The sequence below is a fragment of the Poeciliopsis prolifica genome, unplaced genomic scaffold (assembly GCF_027474105.1).
Source record: "Poeciliopsis prolifica strain line A6 unplaced genomic scaffold, Auburn_PproV2 SCAFFOLD025, whole genome shotgun sequence".
Classification (NCBI taxonomy): Eukaryota; Metazoa; Chordata; class Actinopteri; order Cyprinodontiformes; family Poeciliidae; genus Poeciliopsis; species Poeciliopsis prolifica.
In genome coordinates this window covers 3,685,610-3,705,314 of record NW_026562400.1, presented here as the reverse complement: position 1 = coordinate 3,705,314, position 19,705 = coordinate 3,685,610, and the positions used below count along the sequence as shown (strand labels likewise).

Sequence of the window (19,705 nt, the reverse complement as noted above, 5' to 3'; positions counted from 1 at the left end):
TCTGGAGTAGCGATACTTCATAATAAAATTAAAGACTATTCTTTTCCAAAAAGTTGCTCAAATAAATCTAACTAGTTACTAAAAAAAAATATGAAACAGTAGAAATACTATTTTTCTGTGATGACAGAAAATATTGGCCATAATAAGGATAAATAAAAGAGAAATATTGCATGAAAAAAGTCTAAATAGTACAAAAATAAAGTTCTAATAATGCGAATGAAGTAACATTTTGATAATAGTCACAAAATACCAGAAAGTCATATTTTGATTTTATTCTCTGGGTTTTTATCAATTATTTTCTTAGTGTGGTCCTAACACTCTGTTGAACCTTCAACTGAATAAATTAATTAATAAATAGGGTAATTATTACAAAACAGACCAATTAATCATATGCTTATTTATTGAGCTTATATTTATTTATTCATTTATTTATAATTATGTCAGTTTTGGCCCAATCGTTTCTTCATACAAAAAGCAGAAATCAGTTGAAAGAAAAGTTACAAAAATTATTTTAAAATATGATTCCTCCAACAGATTTAAATATTATGCTGTTTAATCTGATGCAAATCAGATTAAACTGTTTCTATCTGCTGATTCATCACATGAAACTAAAACCACACTTTCAGGATGATGAGACGCGCTTTGCTGTTTTTCCATCACATGACCTTATAATTAAACCACATGAGTAATTTTCAGATCAGTTTGCTGACATGTGGTCAGTCCTTCTGTGTACATATTTATTATTATTATTGTGGCTGAGGAGAAAAAGATAGTCATAACTGAAGATTTTTTGGGATAATTGTTATTTTTTAAGCCTTCCAGTTTCTGTTATATAGACTACCATATTTTATTGAAGGTGACATTTTAAAAAGTGAAATTAGGTTTATATTTTCTTTTCTACAAAGTTGCAAGAAGTTTACAAATATTTGTGTGAACCAGGGTGAAAATTACACATTTGAACTGGTGGCTTTTCAGGCTTTCAAGCTTAAATTTTCTCCAGCTTTCATGTCTATTTCATGTATGTTAACGTGTTTGAATTGACGTCATTAGAATATAGTGTTAAGAAATTACTACTAATTTGCGTAAGTTACAAACCACTGACTCCATTGAGATCCTCAGACCTTCCCATTGTTATGAATGTTACAAAATCCAGTAAGGATTCTCAAGTAAACCCTTTCTCTACTGGCAAAGAGAAACATTTTCTGAAACAAAATGGAGCCGTTTGACTCGGGATTTTTACCGCCACCGTGTTTTCTAACTGGTTTAAAATAATTTTCTATAATCCACTCAGATCCTGCTGTGTGATTCCTGGACAATAAATCATTAACAGTGATATATATTGTGATCAACACAGTACAATTAATATTCCATGTGTAGAATATTCACTGAACTGCAGCAAATTGGTGGAATCTACTAGCTCACTCACTCTTTGGTTACCTAGCAACGGCCTGCTGAGTAACTGGCGCAGCAACAGTTTAAGGTTTCACCACTAGGCCTCATAACTAATTAAAAATTTAAAAAATAACAGCTGGGAGTGGAAACTGTGGATAAAAAAGGAAAAGTCACACCACCAGTTTAGAAGTATTTCAGATATTTAAACCAAAAACTAATCAATAATTATTGATATCGACTGATATGAAACATTTGTAACAAGATATGTTTTTAAGTCATTTTGTCCAGACCTGATTCCAAAGATTAATTTACACCAACAGGAGGAAGCCTTGTTATTTTGGTTTGAGGGCCAACCAATCTCTTATATTTCAGTTAAACTGGAATAAAAACCAAAATATGGTGTAATAATAAAGTCCTCGAAAATTTTGGGATTTGGCCATTTTATGACTATTTATGTTCACAGTTTGATTACAAGAAGAGTACAACATGACCTCTTTTCAGAGTGGAGGTAAATTGGGAGGGAAAGGAATTAAATGAGATTATAAATGGTAAATTGACCCAGATTGAGTGAAACTAATAGCTACAGTCAATCTAAATTACTCACTAAAGGCTGACAAGTCTGATAGTTGTGCCAATGTAAGGCATTATAGAAACTTTAACACAATTTATTACATGATTTGGGTAAATACATGTTTATATTTGACATAGCAAAAAGCATACAGAAGTGGAAAAAAGTGAAACAGTATGTCATAAATCTAAAATTTGGAGACAGTACTTACTTGTACTGTCTTACTTTTGGACAGTAGTCATGATGTATTACTATGGCGTGTATTTTTTTTACTACGGGGGCAACTGATTAGCATTTGGAAAGTTCAAATTATAAATGAACTACGACCCCAAATCCCAGAGGAGTTGAAAAGGAGGTTTCATTCAACCAATGGTGTCATTCAGTATAGAAGACTGTCAAAGTCTTCTATACTCTCTTCAGATTCGCTTCAACACTGACTGCTACCGGAGATCCTCCATCTCCAGTGACCCCTGGGAGCCACTTGGATGAACCAGTCACATGTAATGCCCATTTTTGATAAATAATTTGTAATGCTTCCAGATTAATATGACATTGATTCATATTAAACTTGCCTTCTAAAATGCTGACCTTGCGTCCTGGGGTCAACGTGTTAAGGACCCCGAGGAGGATTAATTGAGTTAAATGAGCGGTGCTCAACGTGAACTTTGTACCAGTGCGGTAGGCTGGGCCGATCCCGCGGTCGGACCGGTGCAGCACTGCCTGCTGCAGCCGCGGGAGGCTACTTCCGTTCCGCAGAGGGCGACAGGCAGCAGCCAGCCTCGACTGTGGCGGAGGTCCAGACACAATAAGACTGGGTAAGTTTTGTTCGCTACGCCGACGCCGTGTTTGGCGCGTACATCCAGACATTCCGTGTCGGTTTCTTCGGGCGATCTGCTCGCTGTTTTTGTTTTCGGTTGGTGTCACGGTCAGCTGCGCAAACAACCGAGAAATGAGACAAACAAAACGAGCCTGCCGCACGGGGGGAGGGCTACGGCTACGTGCTGGAGAGTGGAACCGGTCCCGTATATTTCCTGGAATGAATATTGTTTGGTTTTAAATATTTTACGAATTAGTTTATATTTTTATGAACTTGGCGACAAAGTGAGGTAAAGTTACTGTTTATATTATATACATGTCATCTCAGAAGTGCAGTTTTTTAAGTCTTTGCTAGCAGTTTGAGTAGAGTAAGCTGCTTTCTTGAAGGGGGTGTTAGCATTAATAACCGCTAATGAAGAAAGTGAGGCTACACCGGCAGTTATCTACACTTATCACCAACTAAATCCCGATGATATACGCCGAGGATTCAGTTGTGTAACGGGTTACTTTAATAAATCTTGAAGCTAGCTCTTCGGCTACTTCGTCAACCGTAACGGAGGACGTTACCTAACGTTTAAAAAACCGCAGAGGCTAATTTTGTTAACAAATCTCGCGAGAGAAAGGGAGAGAGAGAAACCACGCACTCAAGAAGTTTTGAAGAAAGGTGTGAAATCTGCATACTTGTCAGCGCATTGCATCATTAGTTGCACTGAATTCAAATTAATGCAGGCAAACACCTGTAGCCCTTTTTGTTAAATGGAGCTGAAATCAACAAATGTTATCCAAATTCACTTAAAAACAGAACAGGTTGTGATTTATCAGTGAGTTTCGTAAAGTAAGATGAAGGTAAAGATATATGGAATTTGGTTATAAAAGTATTTTGGGGGCACTTTCTATGAAAAGAATAAAAATCAACACTAAGTGGCTGAAAATGTTGCATTGTCAGGGCAAAAAGTAGTAAAAAGTGATTTGCATGTTACAAAAAGCATTAAAGTATTCTGGAAGTTAGACAAACTTTGCTCTAATGATGGCATTGTCATTAAAATAGCTTATTGAATATTTTCTCCCACTTGTCACCAAAAACCTCCACACATTTTGGGTCAAAGTCATTAATTTATGACATTGAAGTGCAACCAGTGGCGTCTTTTTTTTTAATTAAGTTTTCAATTCTTCTCACAGTCCAATGAGAGATAAAGTATCACATTTAGTCAAATAATTAAAAATATTGAGTAGAGTAAAACACTTTTGGAAAATAATTAAATGTAAGAGTCTTTCAATCCAAACAGAACATTCAGGTATAAGAAAGGTAAAACAAAAATGGCATCGGGACTGATACTTACATCTATTTAGAAAGGTAATTGTTAAAGGAAGCTACTTTTAGCTGTCCGTTGAGGTGGAAGGTGAAGCAGCAGCAGCTTTTCTTTCTGTGTCTGCAGATCTGGTGTTTGATTGACAAAAGGCTGTTAGGCCTTAATGCGTTTCAGACGTTTACTATAATACTGTGTCGCTTACAGACACAGATTATTGTCCTTTTAGTCATTTTTAACGTCAAAGTGGATTCGACTGCACAGTGTGTATCGTCACTTTGTGTCATATTTACATGGTAAAAAACTGTTTGGCATGCAACAGTTGTTGCAGGGTTGGTACTGGTGCTTGAAATCCTTGGAAATTGGGTTTGGAAAGTGGAAAGTCATTGAAATTGCTTGATTTTCAAATTGAACATTTTTGTGAAAAAGTGGAAATCTAGCCAAATTTTGGAAAATGTTTATAGTTGGAACCAGATATTTTCATCACATTTTTTCTCTCACTGTCTGAAGTTAAATCAGACTAAACTTTCATTATTTAGTATCAGTTTAAATATAAAAAAATTATTTGCATTCATTAAATGCAAGAGCATCTTTTTTCGTAACTTTCCTTGTTTTGTTTGAGCAGGAACATAATTTACCTTAAAATGTGTTTGATTGTTTCAATGTAATGAATATTTATTGTTCCTAATGGCTCAATGACTTGTTGATCTGTGCTACTGAAATAAAAGGTTTTTCTTATTTTTTATATTCAACAGCTTTATTGAAATTGAGGGATTTCTTTTGTTAAATTAGTGTTTCGTTCTCAAAACAGTAGTAGGGTATGTGTGAGACATTTAAAAACATAAAATTTAGCTATATTTCAGGTCACTTTTTGCCTTTGTAATACAATCCAAATACATGACTAAATACAGTAATAAATGACATTGTATAATCATGAATTGAAACAGTTTTTAATTATATTTGTATTGTTTTTATCTCCAAAGTGTGACGCTGGAAAAGTTTGAAAACTTGCCTTGAAAAGTGCTCCAAACCCTGTTATTGGCTAATATTTTCCAGGTGTTATAAACTTTCATTTCACGTTAAAGTGATGGAAGGACATATATTAGTGGAAAGATTGAGATTTTCTGGTAGAAATGAACTACAACAAACGTTTACCCTGGCTTACTTCCTGTCTTTTTTTTTTTTTATATTCTCAGGTTGCGCCTCTTCTCCAATCCAAACCGGAATGTCGGATGAGGATTCCCGAGCCAGCACCAGCTCTTCCTCATCTCCGCCTTCCTCCAGCCAAAGCAGACATCGGGACGCCCAGGGCAAGAAGAAACGGGAGAGCAAAGCCAGCATGAGCAAGACCTCCAAGCTGCTTTCCACCAGCGCCAAAAGGTTCAAATGACACGACAGCGTTGTAAAGTCGCTCATTCTGAAGGATATTTCTAGTCCAACTCAGTCATGTTGGGTATAAATCTGAGACGTTAATGTTGCAGACGCCAAGAAAAGTTGTAAAATTTGATTTATCCTGAGTAAATTAGAAAAGAGTGAGAGTTTTATTGCACTTTCACCCTGCATTTGTCATCTATTTGGAAAATATGATGTAGATTAATATTTGCATAAATAGCAGCTTCAGTAAAGGTATGTCAGTCATACACTGCGAAAACACAAAATCTTAGCAAGTATTTCTGATTTAGTTTCTAGTGGAAATCTTAGTTTTGTCTTATTTTAAGTGTGCTAACTTGCAAGTCACTTTCCAGCAGGATAAAAGTTGTTTTAAATAAATAATTAAAATTGGTGAAAAAGTACTTCTTTCAGATTGTTTCACTTGTGAAAAGACATTTTCTCATGTTACAAGTGAAATAATCTACCAGTGAAACCAGTAGTTTTATTCATTTAAGGAATTATGGACTCTAAAGAAGCTCCTATATCTTGCTAAAAAGTTACTTGTGAGCTAAGTTTGTCTTATTTTAAGTGTACTAAAATATTACCAAGAAACTAGACAAAAATACTTTGTAATATTTGATGTTTTTGCAATGTGAGATCTGTGGTGTTTTTAAAGGAAACGGAGAAGTTTCCTTTTCAGATAGAAAACGTAAAACCGATCACCACTTATTTTCTCCATTGTGGTTTTTGTTTCTTTTTGCACAGAGAGCATTTTACTGTTTTGGTTCTGACTATTGAAGTGTTCAGTGTATGGTTAACACAGTTGTATTTTGTGGCTTTTGTTTTGTTTTTTTCTCTACCATGAAGTGTGTGTGTGTTTTTAGATATATATATATATACAAATATATTTCTCTTTACTCTATCTTCCAACAACTTCTGTTCTTGTCATCTTGGAGTTGATCCGTTTGTTGGCTTTAGTTTCTTCTTCATCCTTCTGAGAACCGAACACAAGTTCTCTTTGGTGCTAAAATTTGCACATTTTTCCCATTTTTTTACGTTCTGATTGTCAGACAGCTTATTTTCAGTTTTAGATTCATGAGAAATCATCACCAGGTTGTTTCTGGATCCATATCCGATTTCTGGCTTTATTCTTGGTGATGTCTGAAGAGCAGAACCGGGAGGAAATCGGATTTCTCTGTGGAAAAGCAACACCACACATGGATTGAATCAGGATTGCAGATGTTCAGGAGGAAAATCGCAAAAAAATAAATAAATAAATAAAAAATGTCGCCAATCTTTGTTCTGGCCCCAGAACTTCAGTATATCCTGAAGTTGATTTGATTGGTGACCTTCTGTTCACACTAAAGTTGTGCTTCAATTATTGTTGCAGCTTATTGATTAACGAGTTTATCTAAAGTCGACTGATCCTACTGATAGACTATTTTCCTAAAAATCTGTTTTCTCTTAAGGGTGGACCGTTATTCCCATTAAATACTTAATAAAAAATAATTAAATTTCAACATTTTCTGTCAGGCAGCCCGACATAAAAAACAACAAACCATGCAAATGGAATTTGAGCTCTTTTCAGTTTATCACGTGACTAATTTTATAGTGACTGGCTGTATTACATACTGACTGAATAATAAGAAAGTTGTGGTTTTTTCACATTATTAAACTTGGACATTTAAAAACTATAGCAAAACAGAAAACTATCAGGTTGCTGAATGGACATAAAACACTGAAAAGAACAAAAATATCGTCACCTTTCTAAAAATAGTTTATTGTTTTTTTTTTCATAAAGTGATTTTGCCACAAAAAAAAGAAACGCATTTGGCAAAGAATGACGTTACCGCTGTCGTTTTAGGAAGGTGACGACAGCATTACCGTTAAAACATATCGCCATCAAAATCAGCCGTTAATGGCGGATGTTTTGTTTTCTGTTCCCTCCGCTTGTATCCTTTCCTTCGTAGCTGGTCTGTAGGTTTTGCATGACACGTTGGAGTCTGAGTGTTTTTTGTTTTTTTTAACAGAACCGCATAAAGTGCATTTTGAATCCCACACAGAACTCTCTGGACTGCTCTTTACCGTCCTGGCTCCGCCGCCATATTTGTTTCTCTATAACGGCTCCGGTTCAGGATGAGCAGCAGCGCCCTCTGCTGGACGGCGGCAAAACTACAACTTTTAGAAAAGGTCTAAGCGGACGTTATTAGTTAATCGTCCGTTGGAACTAATTTTAGTCCAATAAACTGTTGTAGCTATTTCTTCTTTATGTCTTTATCCATTTGAATTTTGTCAGTTTATTCTTACATTTCTATTTTTTGTATTATTTTTCATGGTTTATTTGCAGGTCAATAATTGCTGATTTTATTTATGTTTTGTTTTATTATTTTAGTTCTTTATTTTTGTTGTTTTCTTTCTCAGTCAGACAGGAAGTAAGGTGGGTGAGTCCACTTTCTATAAATGTAGGGGCCTGGTAAAGGTTCAGCAGGCATTTGGGTTTGGGGCCTATGGTTTTTACCAGTGCAAGAGAAGTAGATAGGAGAACAAAGGAAAATTTGAAAGTTGTAATTGCTTGCTGAAAAGGAAAATAAAAGCAACCAAGACAGCCAACAAGCTTGGACATTAAACTTCTTTTGCCTGCGTGAAGAATCTTGACCCCAATGCCTTTTAGTGGCTGATGGAACTTTTTATTAGATGTTTGGTTTGACAAGCAATCGCCTCTACATAAACTATTAATTTCGATCAAGATTCTACTGGTTTCTTTTGAACATCTTTATGTCTTCGTCTTGCTGGACTTTTCCTCTTGAAGTTATTGATGAACCAGAACGTTTTCTTTCAGCTGCGGCGTTTTTAGCTGCAGCTTCCTGCATGTGAAGCCATTTTGATGTAAACGGATAATGACTGAACACTTTTCACCGGAGACAATTCCTGATGCAAGAGGACAGTGATTTCTTCCTCATGTTTAGAAACCAGCTACTGGTTTCACAAGGCAATCTGTGCTGAGGATGTAACCAAACAAAGATAGTTGATAATTCAGTGCAAAAATACAGTGATAGTAGGTTTATGTTTGTTTCTTTGTAATGACTGAATTGGTGCAAAAAAAAAAAATGCAAAGTTTGCAGAGCAGCGTTTGTAGTAAATCTGAAGTTATTGTTATGTCTTCTGTGTGCAGGATTCAGAAAGAGCTGGCTGACATTACACTGGACCCTCCACCAAACTGCAGGTACGTTTCTTTTTCTTTTTGTTTTCAGTTGTTTACTAATACTTACCAAATGAGTCTGAATTATTTGTGACTCATCCTCACACATCCATCTACTTAAATTTCTAAACTGATTGAAATGTGACAGAACTGCAGGAAAATTTCAAATATAAAGTCACTGAAATCATTAAAGGTTCATTAAGTGTAAAGTTTTGGTTGTAAAACTTTGACGTCTTCATGTTTGCATTTATCCACCTTGTGCCAATTTCAAGTTACATTTATTTCTACCAATAGATTTTCAAATAAACAATTTAAATTAAACTGTCTAAATGTGAGGGAAAAATACTAAAAATTGATTTAAAAAATTTGAATCCATCAATTTTAAAATTGTAATTATTTGCTTTAAACTTCATTTGTGAATGATTGAAAGTTTTCTCAAAGTATCTTCTTTTTTGTTCTTTATTTAGTGCATCTGAGACAATGAACATCAAATTAATTCATTGTTAGTGTGAAAAAATGTCATAATGATGAATAAAGTCATATTAAATATAAGCAATCCTCTAAAATACATGATCTTAATATCAATTTGGCATTATCTTCACCTAAATAATCTTAATCCAAATAAAATGACTGTACTTGAGCTCTGGCTTCAGCTGTGTATTTGAAAGAGTTGCGTGTTGAAATTTCCAGACATTGTTAATTAGAAAACAGCCAGAGGTCAATGTCAACATGATCAAAAACGAGGAAATCAATATGTTTGATTGTAATGATCCCTCCTTCTCTCCCCCATCGCTGTGATCAAAACTAGCTTTGAAGAGGAAAAGATCAGTACAGATTATTAAGGATCACTAAACCCAGAACACAGGACTTATTTTGAACTTCAGCAGCCATGATTAAAGCTCAGATGGGATACCAACATCCATATTCCATTTTATTTAAAGGACACATACAGTGGAAAAAGTCAATTATTTCTTAACTCTAATTACTGATTGGAAATATTAAATGAAAGGTGACATTTATAGTAGCAGGAAAAATACAACATTACTATGAATTTATTGCTTTCAACAGATTTTAAATGTTGGATTCACATATTTTTATATTTTTGTCTCCTTGTTTATTTTTTTTTATGAATTATTCACCTTATTTTCAAAACGGTGTCAGATCAAATTCGACATTTAAGGTCACATTTCCTATAAACTATGTATTGGCGCTGAAATGGAAAATCAAATTAATCATTATGAATTGATTATTGAAATAGTTGTCAACTAATTTAGCAATCAATTGTTAACTGGAGTATAAAGATCAACACCCTTAAAACAGTAATTAAGCCAAAACTGTATAAATTTTTTTTTTACTTTTTGTATTTCAGAACGAAATTTTCTTTGTAAATATTTTCTACCTAGAATTCATCAAGTGGCACTTTTTAATTCATTTGGTTCAAATTCTGTATTGCCTAAAAAATATCTATGAAATAATCTTATTCCATTGCATATTTCTTTGTTTCTTCAGATGTAATTTTTTCTACTAATTCAAACCTGGGCTGAAATAATTAATCACTATTAATGGATTATTTAAATAATTGACAACTAATTTAGTAAATGTTTAATTGTTTTAAATGGTCATTTGCTAAAAGAATATACTCAAAGCAGTCACTACACCAAAACTTTACAAAAGTATACACATTTTACATAAAAGATGAAAACATTTTGTGTCTGTAAATTACTTCATACTCATGTTGATGTTAAATATTATTTTAACTTCAGCTGCAATCTTTGCTAGAAATAATCAAGTGTGCACTAAAGGCAACAGAATGTGTTTGTCATTTAGAAATGGAATTTATTTATTTGTTTAAAATGTATTTTAATTGTATAAAAAAGGCTTAGATGAGAAATCCACAGAATGTTCCAGTTTTTATCCGATTAATCGATTTAGAAAGATAATAGTTAGTTGCGGCCCTAATGTGAACAGAATGAGTATGTTCTTTTATTTATGTAGCTGATAAACACCAGAGTTAAGAGATGGAAACCAAAGTGCAATTTGATTATCTGAATACTGGTTCTGATCATCTCTATGACTGCAGTGCTGGTCCAAAAGGAGACAACATCTACGAGTGGAGGTCGACCATTCTGGGACCACCGGGCTCCGTGTACGAGGGAGGAGTCTTCTTCCTGGACATCGCCTTCACACCTGACTACCCATTCAAACCCCCAAAGGTACAAACAAAATCGTCCGCCACTGACAGAACGACAGTCCAGTTAGAGGCATGAAAACTGACAAAAACATTTCAAATAATAGAACTCCAGAGTGAAATCCTCTTTAATAAGCTGATTATTTAAAAAACAAATTGACTCAAAAGCAAGAAAAGTTTGAATCGAGGTATCCAAAAATAGCTACAGTGTCGACAGAATTGCATCTTTAAACACCCCTGTGCAGATTTGTTGCAGACGGTTCTCAGATAAGGTGAAACTGTGTGGTTATGTTTGTTTGAAAAGGGCACTTCCTGCATGACTCACTTTCTATTGCCATTCCTGTTGTGTAGCTGTTATTTTCCCCTGTTCAGTCTGCACAGCCTCAAAAAAACCAAATTCTCTATAGTAGTTTGTAAATTACTTTAGCAGCATGAATGTCAATTCATTTTGTGGACAGGAGGATTTTAACATGTCGCTAAAACTGTAATGGACTGTTACGAACTTTACTTTTTTGCAGTAACGGTGCTTAAAATCACATGACACATTCAGAAAATACTTACTTCAGCATTTAAATATAGTTTTGTCAATGTGTTTACAAAAAAATAGCTAGTTATCGCTTCAACTGTGTACTTTTATTTGTAGTTCTTATAGGTCCTATTTTTAAAATATTGAAAATGTTATAAATTTAAATACTGAAATTTTAAGAAATTTGATGCCTATTGTCATAGTCTACTCCGCTTCTATTACATGACTAAATCCTTGCATTAGCCTGTTTGTTCTGGTGTCTACAGGTTAATCTAAATAATTTAAACGGAACCTATTTAGGTCTCAACTTCTTCTACCAACAACTCAAGAGCATAAAACAGAAAATTTAAAAAACAGCCAGCCGTTTTTTGGCAGTAAGTTCATGTTTTTAGGCATCAGAGAAAAATGAAAAATGATTGTTAATTCATATTCAAGCGCTGCGCCGTTACATAGCAACTCAGGTGGAACTCCAGCACATTTTGGTAAAGCCGATACATTTTTAATCACTTTAAAAATGTCCTAAATACACACAATTTCAAGACTATATAAGAACATGTGTAAGGATTGCTAAAACTGCGTGAAAAGAACAGACATCCCAACTCTACAGAAGATTTTAATGTCACATTTTAAAGTCACTTCATGACCTCCTGATCTTTAGCCGCGCCTGAGCTCTGCAGCTACAAAGCTTGCTGACAAACCCATCAAAAGTATGAATATCATCAGGATCTTGGCGCATAAACGATGCATACATTAATAACATGCATATAAACAGGTTGTTTTCTATGCATCGCGGTTGCTCTGAATTTTATGTCGTCTAATTAGCCACTTGCTAATCTGAGGATCTGTTTCCACTATCTGATCATCAGGCAACGTTTTACAAACAGAAAGAAAGTTTCATCTCAAAATCAGGGCCTTTTTCTTCTGTTTAGATTCCTATGGTGTTTTTTTTATGTAGAAAACATTGATCACTTCAGTTGTACGTCTGATATGTCTTTGCATAAATTACATTAAACCATTAACTTCCTCTAGCTTTTCCATCTAAGTAATGTATTTTTCTTTGGTGCAATGCCAGCAGACACAGCAGCTTTTTAATAATGCATTTAAAACTCATTAACTTCTACATCTAAAGCATGAAATCCAGTTGAAGGCAGTCGGTGATTGTTTTGGACTTGTCCCTCTTCAGCAGCAGCTCCTTTCATGGCTCCTGATAAAGGTTTGTCAAACACTGAGGTGGAGAAAATGGGTCTAATCTGATAAAGCTTTGAGCCAAAACGTGACACGCGAGAAAGAAAACACTTACTGTACGAGCCCCAGTTACAGTCAGACAATATGGAGATAAAAAACTGAAATATCAATTCAGTTTAATAAAAACTTCACATTTCTGTCCATCTAAAATGGGGTAGAAAACATTCCAGGGTTTCTCGCAGTGTATTATAAGCTTGGCGGGCCACCAGACTTTACTTGTGTCTTAGCACTGCTTGTACTTTTAAGTCATTTTAAAATGTTTGCTTTTTTTAAGGCTGTATAATTGGTGTTAAGTCTTTCAGTAACACATAATTATCAAGTGATATTTTCAAATTTCCTGTCAACTTTAAACATTTTTTAACCCAAAAACACGACGGGCCGCTGAATGAATGCCTGACCCAGCGCCAACCACAAGGCTTTGCCAGTTTAAAGGTGCTTCAAATCCTTGAAAATTCTTGAAATTCAAGTCCAAAGTTTGGAAAGTCCTTGATTTATGCATGAAGTCCTTGAAAGCTCTCAATATTCAAACAGTTTTGTAACAAAATGCAATTTAATGTTTGATTAAAAGGGAAACATTATTTATGGTTGAAACTAGAACTTTTCAGAAAACCAAAAGAAACCAAAACAAAGTTTTATTCAGACTAAACATTTGCCGCACAAGTCACTTTTACTTTCAGAGAAAAATAAAAATAAATAATGCAGAAACAATTATTATTCTGATTTAAAAAAAATCAGATTCTGCAGATTTCTTATTTATCAATTTAAGCTTATTCTATGCAATATTAGACATGCAAATAAATAATTCAGTTAATTTTTTCAATCAGAAAATAAACATTTTATTTCAACATAACATTAAAGTTAATTATTTTAATAAGCACTTAATCACAATAACTTGATTGTTCATTTCAGCCCTACAAAAAAAAGATGTCTTTTTTTAAATGTATGCTCACAAACAACACCTGTAGTGATCTTAGTAATCTAGTTGTTGGCATCTTGCTCAAACTGTCAGCAGTAGTTGTCAGAAACTTTCCTCTTCCGTCTTATTTTATGTTGTTCCTTCTCTTTAATCCCAGATTACAGTTCTTTATTAATCCCAGTGTTAAAATATTTCCCCATCAGACTGGTGGGTGCCCTCTTAACCCAGTTACTTTCACAGCTAAACCACATTTCCTGCATAGCTTATTTCTGCACTTAAAGTGCTCACTTCATTCCACTTCTGCATCACAAATAAGCAGCTTCACATCCGTTCAACATATTTCTGTTTTTATTTAAATCAAGATGAAGATGCCCTAAGCTGGACTACAGAATGTCACAGTGGAGCCAGATTATTATTTACAAGATTCACTTCCTGCAGCTTTGTGTTTAAAAACAATTCAAATGGTAATCATGGTTTATTTACGCTTCAAAGAGTAATTTGAGCTATAATACTTCCCATTAACAGAGTTAAGTGACATCTGCTTTTCCCTTTTATTTAAACCCAGAAGGATTTAAATAAAAATATGTATCAGGAAGAATCTGACAGCAGTAATCGGATCTTTGAGTTTTTATTCGACTCCAAACAGCAAACCTGAAACCTTTTGAGAAATTACATTTTTAGTTTTAAAAACTACTTTTGAGTGAAGAAAGGCAGATTTTGTTTTGTTTCATTGTATTTTAATAAAAAAAAATTCAAAACTAAACTACACTTTTTGTTAACAAAAAAAACAAGAATTTTTGTAAAGTAGGAGGAAATTTGTTCTTTACTGTTTGAAATTAGACTAAATAATTTTTTAACAAACCTGGAAACTCTTCTTTGACTAATGCTCAACCTCCAATAAACATTCATCTTAAATTCCCAAATGGGGGAAAAACATTTAATCTTTACAAAATAAACCGTTTGAGCTTCCTAGAAACAAGTTGTTTGGTGTGTTTTTTTTCTAAATATTCTTACTTTTTGGGCAGATTGTTTGTTTGGTTTGGTTTTGTGCTTCTGGTGGTTTTAGTATCGATTCTCATACCGCAAGAAACACCTTTTGGCACGTTGATGTTGCTATGTCAACAGAAAGTTGTGTTAGTGTCATAAAAGAGTGATTTGAAGAAGAAAAACATAGTTGACGCTAATTTATTTAACATTTGTGTGGCATAATAAAAGGATGTGTTGTATAAGCAAAAGAACAATAAAGTTTATTGACACATTCTAAGGACTGGGTGGAAACATAAACTCATGAACCTGCTACCTCAGTCGCATCATCCAGTAAATTACTGTTCTTCGTTAATAATAGTAGTATATTTTATTTGTAATGCCCTATATTTTTAGTTCTCAAAGGACTAAATTTAAAACATGTTAGTATTTTCTATGTCAAGGATTTCAAGGAATTTTATTGTTATACCAGCTCATGTTTGCATGTTTATGGTACAAAATATGGATGTCAGAAGCCTCATAAATGAATAAATATAAACAGCAGCACCTAAAAAAAGACTGTAGATATAAAGAAAAGAGTTAAAGTGAGATGATTAAGTGTGACTCAAGTTCATTTATATTTACTGTGGATGAATCATCTGCGTTTATGGTGGAGTTCAGTCCTGATGAGTAAAAACCTAATTTATTATTTTAGAATGACTGTATGTGAAGTTCCTCTCTGTGGCCACTAGAGGGCCTTCCAGAGCGCAGTGAAGGCCTTCCAGTGTTTCTCTACTCTGACTGAATTTCAAATGTAATTTACAGACATAAAAAGTGTTGGCTTTAGATTGAATGATGGAAAAACGTGAATGATTTCCTCCTTCTTACTGAATGCTGTGTCTGCAGGTGACGCTTCACATGAGGATCCATCAGTTTTTATGCCAACTGATGCGACCTGAAAACAATTATGAGTTACATTTACATTGTATTAGTATTGGTACCAGTCAGTTATTTTATTTATCTGGAAAATCTTTAATTTTGGGAGATTTCTGCCTTTTATTGACTCATCGATAGCCTTTAAGTGTAAAAAAAAAAATCATCATTTTTGTGTGATATTGCTCAAATAAAATGAGATGTACACAATTTTATTTAACTTTGTATTATTTCTAATGCAGATATGTTGCCTTAACAAGCTGGTGTGTCATTATGGATAATTCATATTTTACATGTTTATTTTTCTATTTCCTTTTGGGACTCAGCTGCTTCTAAAAACAAAACGCTTAATAAAAACACCCAGCTGTTTGTTGGAAAGAGAGTTAATCATTTCTGGTGTCTGGAAATTGATCCATTTCAAAATCCTTCAGAAAGTACCGTCACAAATCGGCAGGCTCTGCCCCGTTACCAGTGAAACTCCAGGACTTCTGGTCCTCTAGTTTTACTCATTATTGAAGGATGATTTCATGCCAACAAGTGTTGGTTTTGTACAGGCCATAAAATATCCTGACCTGTTCAAGGCAGCATAAAATATTTTCTTCACAAGTGTTTATTTTTCTGGGGGTTTTTTGCCTGCAGGTAACGTTTCGCACGAGGATCTATCACTGCAACATCAACAGTCAGGGCGTGATCTGTCTGGACATCCTGAAGGACAACTGGAGCCCCGCCCTCACCATCTCCAAGGTGCTGCTGTCCATCTGCTCCCTGCTCACAGACTGCAACCCAGGTAAGTCACTGATTAATTGTTTTTTCATTTGTACTTTATCTTGGGTGAAAGCTGTTAAATTAGCATAAACTGATTTTAAGCTCACAGCTGCTTTGGTTCAACGTTTTCCTGCATCTCAAGAACTTTTGTTGAACGCTGTATTGTCCCAAGAGATATTATGATAAATGATGATATTATTGTTTTGAGACCAAAGGTAATGCCATAATAATAATCTCTTAACAATGAACAAACTTTCATTTCTGTCAAACGTTTAACTCTGGAGCTGGAAAACATTTTAAAAATCCAAAATAAACAAAATAGAAATGACAAATAAACTGAATACTGAAGTTTCTGCCTCCAGAAAAATACCTTTGTCCTCCAGTTTTTGGTAGAAAGGGAAAAAAGAGAAAAACAATCAATCATGCAAATGTAAATTATTGTGCTTGTTTTAATTTATCATGCAATTATTTGATTTATTGCTTATTGCAACATGCTTACTCCTCAGTTAATGATGTTATTGAAATGCATGCTGATCAAATTCACACAAAAGCAAACTGAAACTTGCAAGTTACAGGTTCTGTATCTCTTGAACTCTCATCCAGAGTTCAGGAGATACTCTGAATGAGAGTATCTCCTCAGAGGTTTTAATTTAACAAATTAAATTTATTTAAATTGTTTCCTTCCAGCTGATCCACTGGTGGGAAGCATCGCCACGCAGTACACGACCAACAGAGCCGAACATGACCGAACAGCCAAACAGTGGACAAAACGATACGCCACATAAACCCACCGGACGCCAGTGGGAGGAAGAGGAGGAGCAGGAGGAAGAGGAGGGTTGGGGTGGGGGGTGATCTGTGTTGTTTGTGACGGGGGTTATTTTTATCTCATATTTTTAGTACTTTGTCGGCTATATTTTTTTTGCTTCCTGGTTAAGTTATCGTTGTGAACATGGTAATAAAGGAACACAATGGAACGTCTCATCCAGGGTTTTATTTATTTAACCTGAGATTTTAATTCACAGGCCTCAGGAATAAATGTTGCTTTACATGAAATTGGTTATTTTAGAATTTATGCGAAGGCTTGTTATACAAGTGTTATCATTCTAGTCCACAAAATATGTTTACATTGTGGCAGTTTTGCTCCAGATCACATTACTGACACAGAGATTTAAATTTACATGTTTAACATTTTAACATAAATTAGCAGATAGTTACACTAAAGTAGTTTTAATATAAGTTTGTCCTAAACTAGAGGTGAAGCTATGAAGGTCTAACTCAGGGATTCACAAACTTTTCCAAACAGCATTGAACTCTGCAAGGCCACTGTTTGGTCAGTTTTAAATAATTATTTACATAAAACAAGCTCATATAAATTGCTGACAAGTTACCTGTAAGTTAGTTTTGTCTTATCACACCTGCACTAAGATATTTGACCTAGAAACTGAACCAAAAACGCTTGGTTGGATGTTGTGTTTTTACAATGATCAATTTAAAGTTTGACCTCTGAACCAATCGCCTTCACAATATTTGGTCCGTCCAGCTGGGATTCAGTCCAGAATAAGTTCATAAATGGCAGTAATGTAACGTTTCTTCCTATTTTTAGGTTTGACCTCATGACTCATTGTGCTAGTCAGGGCTGTTTGGCCCGGCAGCGAGTTTAGGAGTGTTTATAGCTTTGTTTATCGGAGGGTGAGTCATCTGTCAGGGATAACAGCCACAGTTAAAGGGGATCGTTACCAAATATAACCTCGCTGCAAAGTCAGCAAACGGATATGAGATGTGTAGGATCAGAGAGGTCAAACTGCAGGTCACTGCCGGGGCGTCCAGAGGAAACCCGCTCTGCAGAACCGCTACAACCACTGCAGAACCGCTACAACCACTGCAGAACCGCTACAACCACTGCAGAACCGCTACAACCACTGCAGAACCGCTACAACCACTGCAGAACCGCTACAACCACTGCAGAACCGCTACAACCACTGCAGAACCGCTACAACCACTGCAGAACCGCTACAACCACTGCAGAACCGCTACAACCACTGCAGAACCGCTATAACCACTACAGAACCGCTACAACCACTGCAGAACCGCTACAACCACTGCAGAACCGCTACAACCACTGCAGAACCACTACAACCACTGCAGAACCGCTACAACCACTGCAGAACCGCTACAACCACTGCAGAACCGCTACAACCACTGCAGAACCGCTACAACCACTGCAGAACCGCTATAACCACTACAGAACCGCTACAACCACTGCAGAACCGCTACAACCACTGCAGAACCGCTACAACCACTGCAGAACCGCTACAACCACTGCAGAACCGCTACAACCACTGCAGAACCGCTACAACCACTGCAGAACCGCTACAACCACTGCAGAACCGCTACAACCACTTTCCATTTACTTCATTTGAGGAAATCTGGTAGACGAATGGAAAAACTGAGCAGATAACTTATTTTACTTTAAGTTACAGATTTAATTATTCCATATCCTACGATTCAAGTGACAGTGTGACTTATAAACTGAGCAAAGTTTAAAGAAGAACTGTTTGTCTGATAAATCACAAAATCTGATTTTTAAAAAGACAATAATCAGTAAGACTGATCACAAAGTAAGACTGTTTACGTAAAATGAATGTATCTCTGTAAGTATAATGCAAAAACACAAAACTTTACTAATCTACTTTTTAGTTCAAATACTTTGAGACACTTGAAATAAGACAAACTAACATAGAAGTGGCTTTTTATCAGGAGCTTGTTTGTAATTAATAATTCCTTAATAGTGATGAAAAAGTAATATAGAAAAAAAATTTAAGTTAAAAATCCTGTGCCTTTATATTAACTTTAAGCAATTATTCACTTCCATCTTGCAGAAAAGTTATTTGTAAGGTAGTTTTGTTTTATTTTAAATGAACTAAGATATATCCAGTGCAAGCTGGACCAAAATGATTTTGTAAGATTTTGGTTTTTTGCAGTGTAAAACAGGAATGCATCCTGCTGATGTCTGGAAAAAAGACACAGAAACGCCAGAAAACACAAAAGTGCAGAAGAAGCAGCCATGTTGAAAACACAACTCAGCAGCATGCATCATTTCCTGCAGGAGTTTTATTAGCCTCCTCTGACAGCTCAGTAATTCATGGGGTCACTCTGGAAATATGTTGAGCTCTCAGATGGAGTACGTGATGTGAGCGGCTACGCCCTGCCAAGACTGAATCACTCGCTCTGAGCTCTGAACTCCCGCCAGCAGCCGAACCTGGGAATTAAACCACTTTACGTTGGTGCTGCTTGTTCTTAGCAGAAACAGATTCAAACCGGTTTCTAGCAAGATTTATTTTCTTTCTGGAGAGGAGCCATTCATGGAAATGTTGTTTGGAAACATGAGAGTGGATAAAATTAATAGTTAACTTGTTTTATAACCACAGACTTGCATCAAATTCCACACAGAAAGAGAAACTGCAGGTCAATGGGAGTGTTTGTTAATGATTGATGGAGAGCTTCAGATGTGGTTGT

General features: G+C 35.2%; 1 protein-coding gene across 2 annotated transcripts; it reads left to right on the top strand.

Annotated features, from left to right (window-relative positions):
- Positions 1–2,642: 2,642 nt before the first annotated feature.
- Positions 2,643–17,170, top strand: LOC129370892 (ubiquitin-conjugating enzyme E2 E1-like). Of its 2 annotated transcripts, none has more exons than XM_055047151.1 (6): positions 2,643–2,775; positions 5,280–5,463; positions 8,627–8,677; positions 10,734–10,866; positions 16,064–16,211; positions 16,877–17,170. In XM_055047151.1, exons 2-6 carry the CDS (start codon positions 5,309–5,311, stop codon positions 16,972–16,974), a joined length of 585 nt encoding a protein of 194 aa, XP_054903126.1. In that variant the 5' UTR covers positions 2,643–2,775; positions 5,280–5,308; the 3' UTR covers positions 16,975–17,170. The 2 variants fall into 2 exon arrangements, with proteins under 2 accessions (XP_054903126.1, XP_054903127.1); XM_055047152.1 differs by lacking the exon at positions 2,643–2,775 and adding an exon at positions 2,965–3,066.
- Positions 17,171–19,705: the final 2,535 nt, after the last annotated feature.